Here is a 14,404-nt window from a genome sequence, read left to right on the forward strand (position 1 = left end):
CGAAAATAGAGCGGGTTTTCACCCCGGCCAACACTCACCGTCACCGAACGCTACACCCCGGCTACCACGCCGCCCACACGGCCATGGTCACCGGGAAGCGCCAAGACACGGGCTTTGCCCAAGAGCACCGTGCACCGCCACCAGGGCCGCCGCCCCGGCATCCAAGACCTTGACACCACCGCACCCGAGACCCGTCGCTACCCCAACCAAAGAGACGGGCAGAAAAGGAACCGCCTTTGCACCCCTGGCCCACCCCCAGCGTCGAGACCCAAAGGGTCGGCCAACACCGGCATCCATCGACCCAACCTGCAGCCCGGAGCGCGAGACGAGATCGGTCCTGCAGCACCGTGCGGCGGGGACGAGGTCAGTCCTGCTGCACCGTGCGCGAGACGAGCTCGGTCCTGCGGCACTGTACGCGAGATGAGCTCGGTCCTGCTGCACCGGGTGCGAGACGAGCGATGGACTGCAGCTGGGAAAGGGCCAGCCCTTCGAAGGGAGAAGCGACCGAGCGCCGAGGAGATGGAGTGAAGGCCGAAACGGTCCGAACACAGACAAGCCGACGCCGGAGAAGCCGGCCGCCACCGCAAGCAGATCCGCCAAGTCACCATGAAGCCGCCACGCTACCGGGAGTCCACCACCGCCGGACCTCCACACGTCGCCGCCCATGGCCGGAGCAACGGCCACGCCCGACCGTTGCCCTACCCGCGTCGCCCGGCGAGCTCATTGCGCCGGAGCCGCCGGGCACGCACCACCGCCGCCGGCCGACCCCCACCACCAGATCCGGCTGGATCCAGCAGGGGGCCAACCGCGCACCACCTCCCGAGAAGGAGCGCCGCAGCCGCCCCGCCACGCACGAGACCCAGGGCGCCGGCGCGCCGCCACCAGCCGGCCGCCCCGCAAGCCCACCGCCGAGCTGCTAAACCCCGCGAAGTCCAGTGCCGCAACTCGAGGAGGCCGCCCCGCGCCAACGTCCCACGAGCAGGGGGGAGAAGGGCCCCGCCGCCGCCGTGCCCACCGGGCTTTGCCCGACGGAGCTCGCCGACGACGGCGGGGGGGAGGGGAGGAGGGTTGGTCCGAGGCTGCCGCAGGAAAGGTTCCCCCCGGACGCGTGGAAAGGTTCCCCCCGACGCGCACGGGCGCGCCGCGGTGGGGAGGGTGGGGGGAGGAGAGGGGGGAGGGGAGGGAGCGGGCCGAGCCTGGGGGCGCTCGCCCGGGGGCTGGCGGCGGCGGAAGCAGGCGAGGAGGCCGACGACGGCGGGGGGACCCTAGCGGGGGAGCGTGGGAGCGGGTTGAGTTGCTTCTTCGGTCCCGCTCGCCAAAAAAATGAACTTCACAGTTTAGGTGGCGTCCAACCAACAAACTGCACATTAACAAAAATTGGAGCTCACCTTGGTGATCAGCAGTCAGGGCATCCACCTTCGCTCGTGATGAACACGACGACCGGGGGGAAGGGCCACGGCTGAGTTTGACGAAGCAGTTTACGGAAGGATGATGTCTGTGGATGCATCAGCTCGCAGCCTCACACTTGACCTCCACGTGCAACGATGAGGACCGGCGGGCACCGGTCGCCTTAAGCTTCCCCCGCCTACTGCACTGGGGACACCTCACTCTCTCGCCAACGCTGGCGCTACCAGCTCATGTTGCAAGCTCCACAACCGACCAACAATCGTCGCGACAGTCTCCGGTCACCGCCAATGTCCGGGGGCGTGGGCCCGACGGCGGGGGGCATCGCGCTGCCATCGATGGGGCAGCCGCCCCCGCCGCAACACCCGGAGCCCACCTCGCCCACGGCGCGCCCGCACCACCACTACTACCTCTTCTCGGGGCATCTAGGAAAATAAATGCATCCGACAGACTAACAACTTTCAGGAAATTAGACACATGACTGGACTGAATACATCAAATCCTTATCATTTTAGCTAACCACTTAATTACCTCCATTATCAGTAATTCAACTACTCACCTTAGAGCTAGTACCGAACTTCAGTGTTTATTATGTGCAATCACAATCGTATCAACCAAAGAACCATTACCACACTACTGTTGACAGCATGCTTGATTCGACCACTTGATGCATGAGTAAAAGTACTTAGATGGCCGTGTTTCAAAAATTTCTCGATAAACCAAAGGGATCAGCGAATGTAACCAATCATGGTAGAAACACAAATACAAGTAGAGTTCGACACATCTACTGGTAAAAACTGCAGACGGATGCATTAGATCCTCTCATGATTTTCAGTCTCTGGCATTTAGTGCTAAACAAACTGCATTAAAATTTTAAGGTCAGAAATTGTTGGAACTTTTAAAACTTGACTTGTTCAGTTCACAGCCTATCTGTGTATGAAAGGTGTAACAGTAATATAACACGAAGGCCACATGCATGATTTTTCACTGAAAGAAGGAAAAGGTCGACACATATAAATATATATCTCCAAACTTCCTTATCAAAGATGAAAATAAGTAGTTCATGCATCCTAATGCAATTTAATTTTTCTTATTAGCAGCATAGTAGTGTTTGTTTGACAATGAATATCCTTGCCTCAATTTGCAACTTGCAAGCGGATGCATATGCAGGATTGCTAATTTAGCAAAGCTTGGGCCTCATACCTGAGGATTCAGAGAGAAAAGCAACAAGATATTGAGCATCGTAGAACTGGCTCAGTTATGAGACCAGCCTGGCAAATTCGTTGATAGGAAATTGACAAGCTTCTTCTACAAGTAATCTAAGGCTGGTTCAGCCTTAGAATGTACATGTCTAGTACTCTTCTACTGCAAGGTATATTACATGTCTAGTACAGAGATAAAACTTGACAAGCTTCTTATTCTTCTTGTACAAGTTATATTACATGTGTAGTACAGAGATAAAATTATATCCATGAACCAAGACTTCGAAGCAAGCATGAATAAAGTATAGCCAGCACAGATCATGTAATGTTAATTGTGTCAAGAACTAAATTTTCCTTGGTTGTGAGCGAGATTGTCAGCAAATTAGTTTGAATTGTACCTGCATTGCCACAGTGAACCGCTCCTTAGGATCGGGGTCATAGGCCTCAATCTGTTTGGTAGTCTTATTGGTGAAGTAGCCCACAGAGAGATCGTTTTGGGCGAAATGGAAGGTGTACAGTGCCTTGGAGAAGTACTCGGATTTGGGTAGGATCTCATGATAAATTCCGTCTGTAGAGCAAAATATCAAAAATTACTGTCGCGTTCTCTGAAATCTGAATGAAAATATGGAATATGACACGCCTTTACTCCTCACCCATTCTGTTATACACGAACTGGCTTCTCTTGCAGTGAATTGTTCCAACTCCCAGGTCTGCACATCCAAGTAGATCGGGCTGTAAATGAATGTCCAAAAAAGTATGAGGCTGTAATTGGAGATGAATATACCCCAATTAGATAGCTGTGACTGAGAGTCTGAGATAGATGATACACTGACATATGTACCGGCCGGCCGGCACCTCCGCGGAGATTTAATGAAAGACATTAGACATGATTGCACGGTATCAGGGAGGGACGAAGCTACATTACTCTCTCGCCGTGATTCAATACTGTCATACATGTAGCTCTCTTCTGCTTTGACATTGACCAAAACTACCGCACCTAATTACACTGGTCATACATGTACGTTCACATAAAGAAGAGAACGAAGCATCTCACTAATTTGACTACAAGAGGAAAAATACGCCACCGCCAATCCAACTCGACATGGCACGAATTCATCATCAGAGCACGTAAATTTCATTAGCTGGTACCATGAACCAAAATGATTAAAGAAACCCTGCTTAAGCATCTCTGAAACATCCAACAGGAGACATGTGCACGCATTATGTATTTCAGTACCAATATAATGCAGCACAAATCTAACTATGTGAGGAAATAGACAGGGCTCAAGTGAAAATCATCTTACCTGAGCCAATCTCTCCTGCCTCCTCGCAATATTCCTCTCCCTGCTAGCTAGCCTTGCTCTTCGCACGCTTGGCCTCAAACTGGTCAGAGAGGGTCTTCTCTCTTGCCTTCTCAGCCTTGGACTTGTGGATACTCTCCATGAGGACCCTCTTGTTCTTGAACATGTTACCTTGACCTTCAGGTACATGTCATGAAACATGCAAGCATCTCAACACGCTGGGCGCCAAGGCCGTGCTGGCCTTCTCGACCACCGTGCCGCTCTCAGAGATCGCCTTCGCCGTCTTGCTCCTCCGTTACCTTCTCCTGGCCACGCTCGCCTTCCCGCAGCACCCTGGGAAGCCCAACCCGTCCTTGCCCGTCTTCCTCGGCCTCGCACGCCTCCTCCTCGCCGCGCACACCGTGGGCGGGTTCCTCGTTGGTGTCGCGCTCCCGGCGCTCTACGTCCTCAACGGCCTCCGGTCCGAGGACACCACGGGGATCGCCGCCGCAGCCCCGCACGTGTTCCTGCTCTCCGCGCAGGTCTTCATTGAGGGGCTCACCGCCGCGGTCCCATGGCGGTTCTCGCTCCCCGTCAGGGCCGCCGTACCGGTCATGTACAGCGCGCGCAGGATGTTCGTGGCAGGGGAGTGGCTCCGGCAGGAGATGGAGGGGGTGACTGCGGCGACGGGAAGGGAAGGGGGCAGAGCGGTAGGAGGCTGGGCGGGTCGAGGAGTTCCCCTGTGGCGGCGGCGGCGTAGGAAACCTAGTGCGCATCGGACGACGATTCTGGCGGCTGCTATTGGCTGATGGCGATCACCTTCATGGCTGAGATGGACCATGCAGAGGAGTGGACTCGGCTGACGGGGACACGATCTAGGAGGAGCATGTAGAGGAGGGCTGGGGGAGAGGAGGACAGATCGTGCCGTGTGTGTTCTCTTTTTGCCCTAGCGTTCATCCAGATTGTGCATTGTGGACTGGTGGAGGAGGAGCGGCGGACAACAATACTCAGTTATTTGTTTCCTAATTAATGTGATCGAGCAATTTGAGGTATGGTTAATTAATTTTGATTTGGTCTTTAGAGATTGATCGTGATTGATTCTTTCACATGAAGACATTCCTCAATAACTTGCGCCAGAAATGAAAAGTTCTGATCCGTTCAGATTTTTTTGTTGTGTGTGAGGGTTACGCGAAACTAAACCGATGGGTGGGGGAGGTGACGAAAAAAACAGCGAAAAAAACCGCACAGACTATTCATCAACTGCTTCATTAGGAGTAGAGATCAAGTTTCTTCAGGCTTGGTTTCGTTACCTTGACGTGTGCGATGCATCCAAAGGTGCGCAGGTGCTGAACGCTTGGACGGCGCCCACACCACGCCTCGTGTGGTGTCATCTTCTCAACGCTCTTTGTCGTGGATCTGTTGAGGAGATACACGGCCGTCGTTACGGCCTGGCCCTTGGCCTTTAGAAGGCTGCACGCCATGCCGACGATCGTTTGGTTGCGCCTCTCCACTACGCCGTTTTGCTGGGGCATGTAGGGCGCGGTGAGCTGCCGTCGCACCCCCTGATCGGCGAAGTACTCGCCGAGGCTGTGGGAGGTGAATTCATCACCTCGATCTGTGCGCAGCACCTTGAGCTTGTGCCCGGACTCGAGCTCCGTCATGGCCTGGAACCGCTTCAACGCCACCGACGCCTCGTCCTTGGCGACGAGCAGTACCAGCCACATATGCCTGCTGTGATCATCGACCAGCAAGAGAAAGTACCTCTTCCCATCTGGCGTTGGCGGGCTGATTGGTCCACACAAGTCGGCGTGGACCAGCTCCAGTGGTGTCGTGGCTCGGTTGAGCGCCCTGTCGGGGAAGGGTGCGCGTCGATGCTTGCCGGCCAGGCAGGCCTCGCACACCCGATCAGCCTTGTCGATGAGTGGTAGGCCATGCACCATGCCGTCCCGGGCAAGTTGACGTAGAGCCCGGAAGTTGACATGGCCGTAGCGCGCGTGCCACCGCGACGCGTCCTCGCCGCCGTGTACGGCGAGGCACACGGGCCGCGCCAGAGTGAGCTGCAGGATGTAGAGCCGCCCCGCGTTGCGTTGCATGCGGGCGAGGAGGCGCCCTCCCGGCTCGCGAAGCTGGAGTACACCGTGATGGATCGTGGTCTCGTACGCGATCTCATCCAACTGTCCGATGCTGACTATGTTGCTGCACAAACGGGGTATAAAGTACAGCTCGGACAGCACAATATGCTCACCATTGCGGCACTGGAACACAATTGTCCCCTTGCCCTCGATGTGGACTCCAATCCGTCGCCGAGCTTGACCGTCCCGCGCACTCTGGTGTCCAGTTCGGAGAAGATGTCCCGTCGGCCGGACATGTGGTTGCTGGCGCCGGTGTCCAGGTACCACGACATGTCGCAGCGTTCGCCTTCTGCCGCCGCGCGCGCCTGGGAGTGCTCCTCGTTCAAAAGCACGTGCTCACCAGCGCCGCCGGCGGTCACCACGATCTCGTGCACGCTCGCAAGGAGGAGTGTTGACTCATGTGTCTCCTCCTGAGCCAGATTCACCTGCTCCTTGCGTTCGCGCCGTGGCTCAGTGTAGTCGCGATAGAAAGTGCCCGTTTTTATTGCAGTTGTAGCACTTCACCTTGCTCATGTCACGGCCGCCGCTGCCGCCACGTCCGCCGGATCCGCCGACGTTGTTGCCGCCGTCCTGCGGCGGGCGGGAGTCGTTCCTCTTCTTCTAGTTCTTGCCCCGGTGGTTGTTCTGCCCGCCGTTGCTGTTGCCGCCGCCGGAACCCTGCCCGATCTCACGCCCCTGGCGACGCGCCTCCCACGGAAAATATATAATAGAACACCTGCACCCAGGCCCTCTCTATCTAGCCATCCATTCTTCGCATCGCGATTCGTGCAAATCGATTTCTCTTTTTTGTTTCTCTTACATAAAACATGTTTTGAAATTCAAACCTTTGCAGCGTGGCAAAGCTTTCCATCTAGAATCTGGGATAAATCTTTCAGAATTTTTTGTCAAACATAAATATACAAAAAATGATTTTTTAGATGTGTTGCACAGATCTTAAAGCAATGTGAGAGAAACAAAAAAGAGAAATCGATATGGAAAGTTAGTTGTGTTGCACATATCTTAAAGCAATATTGGTTTTTATGTGAGAGAAACAAAAAAGAGAAAATTTCATATGGAAAGTTAGTTGTGTTGCACAGATCTTAAAGCAATATTGGACAGCCAGGATACCAGGGTCGGGGTGCAGGTGTTCTAAAAATCCAGGTCCCGCCTCCCACTGTCGTTCGGTGAGAAGCAGCTCCCCGCCGGCCTGGCTTGGCGTAGCCACCCCGCAGCACTCCTTGGCCGTCCGCAGCCACCCAATCAGCTCCTCGACCGAGATCGTCCTCAGGTCGAGCAGCGTCTTGATTGCCACTGTGATCTGTGCGTAGCGAGAAGGGAGAACCCGCAGGAGTTTCTGTACAACTCGTACCTCTTCCACGTTGTCGCTGAGGGTGCGCAGCTGGTTGACGAGGCTCGTGATCCGCATCCCGAAGGTGTCGAGGGTCTCGCCGTCGCGGAAGGCGATCTTCTCGAATTCCGTGCGCAGCCGTTGCGCGGTCGCCTCGCGCACACGATGCACCCCCATGCGCATGACCTTGATCGTGTCCCAGGCCTCCTTCGCCGTCGCCTTGACGACGAGGACGCCGAGCATCTCCGGCGGGACGGCTCGGAACAGCACGCCGAGCGCCGTCTTGTCGTCACGCACATGCAATGGATTGCCCTCGATCGCGTCCCAGAGCCCCCAAGACTCCAGGTGCACCTTCATCACGAGAGACCACTCGATGTAGTTCGTGGACGCGTCGGGAACGTGGTGCCCGCGCTGGGCACGAGCGGCACATGCTCCGTGGCCGCCTCCTGGTGGATCACCACCTGCCGCTCCCTCCTCATGCGGCTCCGTCCGCGGCTGCGCTCCCGTGGTGGAGTGCGCGAGCGGCTCCCACCCCCGCCACCGTTGTGGGGTGCCGCCGCTGTCTGGTCCGGCTGAACTCCGGTGTCAGCCATGGCGTCAGGATCGCCGGAAACAAGCTCTGATGCCAATTGTTAGAGTCTAAACTGCGCTAATCACTCGATCACACAAGGAAAGACTCTGTGGATTTTGCGTCGTGTGCAAAACTTGCGACTTTTCTCGTTTTTTCTTCCTCTATTTATTGGGTACAGAAGGGAAACGGAGTGGCCGGTAGTTTCCTACCTTTGTGCCACGACCCTGACCACTCGTGCCATCCCACGAGTTCGCATCGTGCTAAACCACCCGAGCTAAACGCATGGGCTAATGTGACGTGGTCACATCGTGCTACAGGCCCATGCAGCCTACATGCAAGGCACGCACAAGTCGCGGGCTCTTGCCAAACAAACTAAGCTGGAAACAAGCTAACTACTGCGAGTTTATTTTTAGCGACTAGATTAGCTAATAGTATTCATGCATATGTCCCTAAGGACCAGCGTCCTAGAGCCACAATTGTCATGGTTGAACCTTGGATCAATCTGAAGTGCCTCACACCAGATCTCTCGCCATCAAGCACGACCACAAGTAATCCTAACCTTGTTGTTTCAATGAGACGATCGGAATCTAGATGGGAGTTCCATCAACTCCACCCGATGGACAAACTTGAGGAGGATCGAAGCCTGGAAGACCAGTTCAAAGATGAAGTGTCGCCATCCACCCAAGCGCCGCCAATGCGAGGACTGAAAACACCTAACCTAAACTATAGTTGGAGCCGAGTCACCGAGATTCCCCGCCCAGCCACTCGTCACCGGGGCGACAGGTGGAGAGGAGGCGAATCCACGGGCTCGCTTGCGCAGCCTGGAAGGGATGAGTTCTTCGCCCTAGGCACCACTTTCGCAAGAGGGGAAGGAAAAGACGTAGCCTCATTAGTTCGTATAACTTTTTCTTAGCTAATGCCTCATAGTTAGAATTGGTTGTTCCAGGATTCCTTCTTCACGATCACAACCATCGATCCCATCTAATCGCCTAGATATAAATTTTAAATTTTCTCCTTAAATTTCTACAATTGTCATCTGTAGTTCTCAGTTCACAAATGTGTGTTATATATTTAATACAACAAAATTTTAAAAGTTCGTAAAAAATTGAAACACATGTGTGAACCCAGGGGATAAAAACTATTTGTGCATATTTAATATGTGCATGATATATAACACCACGCCCTTGTCATCTGCCCTCATGCAGCGGCGCTCTGGGAGGCTATGCGAGAGCACTGGGCGTTACCGAGCCCTGCTGACCTGCGTGATGCTGAGCCAGAGTGGCTGTTCCGCCTGCTTGATAAATTGTCGGAAGGGCAGAAGCTTGCTTCATTGATGATCATGTGGAGGATTTGGTATGCAAGAAATGAGGTCACACATTATAAACCCCCGATCTCGATTGAGGCCTCGCGCCATTTCCTCTCGAGTTATATCACTTCCCTAATCGCAATACGGCAGTATCCCGAAGCGGGCGTTACGAAGGGTAAGCAGGCAATCGATTACCTGAGAAGCACGTCAAAGAACACACATGAAACAACAGTAACGCCGCAATGGAAGGCCCCTGATGTGAATTATGCATAGTTGACTATAGATGGTGCTTTTTTGAAAGAGGATGGTACAACCGGGGCTGGGATCATCCTGCGGGATCATGAAGGAGCGGTCATCTTCGCTGCGACACGGGTGCTCTTTAATTGTGGTGATCCTCTGGAAGCGGAGATGGCGGCCATAGACGAAGGGCTTCAACTTGCGCTCCACTGGTCCAATTTGTCGTTGGTTGTGGAGACGGACTGCGCTGAGTTGTTGAAGATGGTGCAGTCTAAAGATGTTGAGCGCTCGAGGTATGCCAACCAGATCAATGAGATCAGAAGGATTCTGGCTCATGAAAGAAAGATTAGTCTAGCTAAAATCAGCAGACATGCAAATGTAGCGAGTCACACCCTTGCTTGTATGGGGCGCTCGCAACAGCACACAATCTGTTGGCTTCGAAACCCCCCTGTGGAAATAGCTAGCAGTGTCATCTCTGAATGTAAACATAATGACTGATGAATGAAAAGTTCCTTTCCCGCAAAAAAAACACGTGCATGATATTCTCATAAGAGCATTGCCGATGACTGACATGAAAAATGTGCTTATGCATAGGCAGAACTTGGAACGTATTAATGTTAATCTAGAAAATAGAAAATTAGTTTCAACTGAATCAACAAATTGCCATTCTATGCTAATACTTTAAGCAAGTCCACAATTTTAAAAAAATCTTTAAACCAGCCCGTCTTGCAATTACTATAAGAATCCTTCGCGCAGATAAATACTTGCCGCAAATCTCGGTGGAAGGAGGGGAGCCACCATGATTTTAAATAGCGCGCTATAGCTTCGATTATATGTTCTCACTAAATAAGATGTTCGAATATATGTTCTTACTAAATAAGATACTTGCCTCAAATACTTGCCAACCATCTCCACAAGTTCTAAGATAAAAAAATACTTCCTTCATTCACTATTATAAGATGTTCGTACTAAATCGAATATATGTAGACATGTTGTAGTGTGTTTGTTCGCTCATTTTAGTCCGTATGTACTTTATATTGAAATATCCAAAATATCTTATAACATTGAGTGGAGGGATTAGTAAGCAACGTGAAAAATTCGCGCGAGTCAACAAAGTTCTTATATTATTGCAAAAAATGATAAACTGAACTTGAGTTTTATAACAAGTTATGGCAATATGACAAGCTCAAGCGACACATGTGGTATACTTCCACCCTATCATGAGCATCGGGCATTGACTGCAAGAAAATGTTCACTAGTACAAGCTACAATGTTGTGTTACATATGGAATTCCTTGTCCATGGTCCATGCTCCATTGGCAGCTTCAGTTTGTAGCTGGCTAGTGGAGATGGTTGGATTTTCTTTTCTTTTCTTTTTGAAGGAAGAAACATGAGTGAATTTTGCCATGCAACAACATTTTGTTGATATAACATGTCATTAACTTGAACTATTGCCAAACAGGCCTAAATAGAACATGCACCAACAGCTGCTGCAGCAGCAACATCTGCAAATATCATCGGCGAGCAACCATGATTGGTCCCTGCCCAAGATGCGGTCGCCTGAGACCATGAAGGAGATGGCTGATCCTGATCGTCTTGGTAAAGACATCTTCCTCACAACGCTGGCTGGCTCAGTCAGTCCATGCCAATACAAGATGCTCGAGGACAAGGATCTCACCTGCCGCAGATACCTGCTAGCAATCCCAACAAGAGTCCATCACATAAATGAGAGCTCTTAAGTTCAGCAGAAATAAGCGACAATGATAAGTTTAAAAAGAAAAGTTCATCGGTTATCCGGGACAAGGTATAATACTACTTTGTTTTTTTAACCACCAATCATCTTTGGCTAAAAGGTCTATACTTAACAACATAAGAATCAATTTAGACAATAACCAAATGGCCATGTGTTGCAATGCATTAAAAAGCATATTGCTCTTGCATGACCTGCACACGCCATACTTGTTTCTATTGTGTATCCAACTGAGCTTTACCTCGACGTGCGCATTGTAGTAGACATAAAATTAGTCCAGCATGACTATAATATCATATTTTTCCACTACACCATGACTATAAAAAATGGAATAAAGAAACATGATATTGTAGTGGAAAATATACATAACTTGACAAACATAGCGTTTTATTTTGGTTTCCTATAAGCTTTCTTACGGCAAAATAAATTGCAACACATGAGATGGCATGAAGATGCAGAGGTCACTCAGTTGGAGGGTGGAATATAGCTATCGATGCATGCTAGATAGCGAGAACAGCTATTCTGCCCCCAAGCTCATTTGCAGTCGGGCATGAACAGTAAATTTATTTAAAAAAACAATTCAAAAAAAACTGAAAAATTTAGGCATCCAAGATGCTCGTGTGCGCAAGATGTGTGCAAAATTCATGGTGCACTGGTAGAAAAAGAGGCTTTCATACGCCCCCATTAGTCCCCAAAACAATCGAACCGCGACCAAAGGGGTCTTTAGTCGCGGTTCGGGAGAAGACCCGCGACCAACTATCTGGGCCCAGCGCGCTCGGTCGACAGCTGGCGGACGGGAGGGGCTTTAGTCCCGGTTGGCCTGGCCAACCGGGACTAAAGGTCCCCGAAGGCCTTTAGTCGCGGTTGGCCAGGCCAACCAGGACTAAAGGCCCATCCAGCTGGCGGACGGGAGGGGCTTTAGTCCCGGTTGGCCTGGCCAACCGCGACTAAAGGCCCATCCCTATATATAGGACTCAGCTCACTTCACTTCACTCAGCTCACTTCACAATTTTCAGAAGGGGGTGGAGGGTTTGCTTTTGGTTTCTCCTATGCACACAAGGTGTTTGATCAAATGCCCGAGAGCCTGAAACAAACATGATATGAAGTGTCCGAGCCACACTTGAGCTTTCTCATTTATTTTTCCTCCGCGATCGCGGTTAGCAACTTGAACCTTTCATGTGTCATTGATAAAATATGCATGTGTGTAGTTCATTGTTTAATTTGTATTATTTCTAGCTAGTTAGTTTAACAAATGCATGATGGTTAATTATATACTTTATATAATAATAATGCAGATGAATCGACAATGGATGTACGGTCCCCGACTCTCCGGCGAGTTCACTACGGGTTTGAAAGATTTCCTCGTAGTGGCAAATGCGAACAAGCAGCAAGGTTTTATTATCTGTCCATGTGCTGTCTGTAAGAATCAGAAGGGTTACTCCTCCTCAAGAGACGTTCACATGCACCTGCTTCGGCACGGTTTCATGCGAAGCTATAATTGTTGGACCAAGCATGGAGAAAGAGGGGTTAGAATGGAAGAAGATGAAGAAGGGGATGATATCGATGACAACTATCATGATCATTTCGGTGATACTTTCATGGAGGATGATGCTGAAGGTGGGGAAGGGTTAGGTGAAGGTGAAGAAGAGGCACATGATGAGCCCGCTGATGATCTTGGTCGGACCATTGCTGATGCACGGAGACGCTGCGAAACTGACAAGGATAGGGAGAATTTGGATCGCATGTTAGAGGATCACAAAAAGTCGTTGTATCCAGGATGCGATAATAGTCTGAAAAAGCTGGGCTGCACACTGGATTTGCTAAAATGGAAGGCACAGGAAGGTGTAGGTGACTCATCATTTGAAAATTTGCTGAAAATGTTGAAGAATATGTTCCCGAAGAATAACGAGTTGCCCGCCAGTACGTACGAAGCAAAGAAGGCTGTCTGCCCTCTAGGTTTAGAGGTTCTGAAGATACATGCATGCATTAACGACTGCATCCTCTACCGCGGTGAATACGAGAATTTGAATGAATGCCCTGTATGCACTGCATTGCGTTATAAGATCAGAGGCGATGACCCTGGTGACGATGTTGAGGGCGAGAAACCCAGGAAGAGGGTTCCCGCCAAGGTGATGTGGTATGCTCCTATAATACCACGGTTCAAACGTCTGTTCATGAACAAAAAGCATGCCAAGTCGTTGCGATGGCACAAAGAGGACCGTAAGTCCGACGGGGAGTTGAGACACACCGCTGATGGAACGCAATGGAGAAAGATCGACAGAGTGTTCAAAGATTTTGCAGCTGACGCAAGGAACATAAGATTTGGTCTAAATACTGATGGCATTAATCCTTTTGGCGAGCAGAGCTCCAGCCATAGCACCTGGCCCGTGACTCTATGCATCTACAACCTTCCTCCTTGGTTGTGCATGAAGCGGAAGTTCATTATGATGCCAATTCTCATCCAAGGCCCTAAGCAACCCGGCAACGACATCGGTGTGTACCTAAGGCCATTAGTTGAAGAACTTTTACAGTTGTGGGCCAGACCTGGTGTACGTGTCTGGGATGAGCACAAAGGAGAGGAATTTGACCTACGAGCGTTGCTTTTTGTAACCATCAACGATTGGCCTGCTCTCAGTAACCTTTCGGGACAGACAAATAAGGGATACAATGCATGCACGCACTGCTTACATGAGACTGAAAGTGTACGTTTGGTTAATTGTAAGAAGAACGTGTACCTGGGTCATCGTCGATTTCTTCCCCGAAATCATAACGTAAGAAAGAAAGGCAAGCATTTCAACGGCAAGGCAAATCACCGGCCGAAGCCTGCGGAACGTACTGGTGCTGAGATATTTGATATGGTCAAGGATTTGAAAGTCATCTTTGGAAAGGGTCCTGGCGGACAATCAGTTCCGCGGGGAGTTGACGGGCACGCACCCATGTGGAAGAAGAAATCTATATTTTGGGAGCTAGAATATTGGAAAGTCCTAGATGTCCGCTCTGCAATCGACGTGATGCATGTTACGAAGAATATTTGCGTGAACCTGCTAAGCTTCTTGGGCGTGTATGGGAAGACAAATGATACAAAGGAAGCACGGCAGGACCAGCAACTTTTGAAAGACCCAGATGACCGGCATCCGGAATGGTTTCAAGGTCATGCCAGCTACGCTCTTACCAAAGAAGAGAAGGTCATTTTTTT

The 14,404-nt window shown here is 51.0% G+C and overlaps 1 protein-coding gene across 1 annotated transcript; it reads left to right on the forward strand.

Annotated features, from left to right (window-relative positions):
- Positions 1-1,694: 1,694 nt before the first annotated feature.
- Positions 1,695-4,695, forward strand: LOC109760315 (uncharacterized). The gene is made up of 2 exons (XM_020319146.1): positions 1,695-1,821; positions 4,106-4,695. Exons 1-2 carry the CDS (start codon positions 1,695-1,697, stop codon positions 4,693-4,695), a joined length of 717 nt encoding a protein of 238 aa, XP_020174735.1.
- Positions 4,696-14,404: the final 9,709 nt, after the last annotated feature.

Source organism: Aegilops tauschii, chromosome 1, assembly GCF_002575655.3.
Source record: "Aegilops tauschii subsp. strangulata cultivar AL8/78 chromosome 1, Aet v6.0, whole genome shotgun sequence".
In the NCBI taxonomy this organism is placed as follows: Eukaryota; Viridiplantae; Streptophyta; class Magnoliopsida; order Poales; family Poaceae; genus Aegilops; species Aegilops tauschii.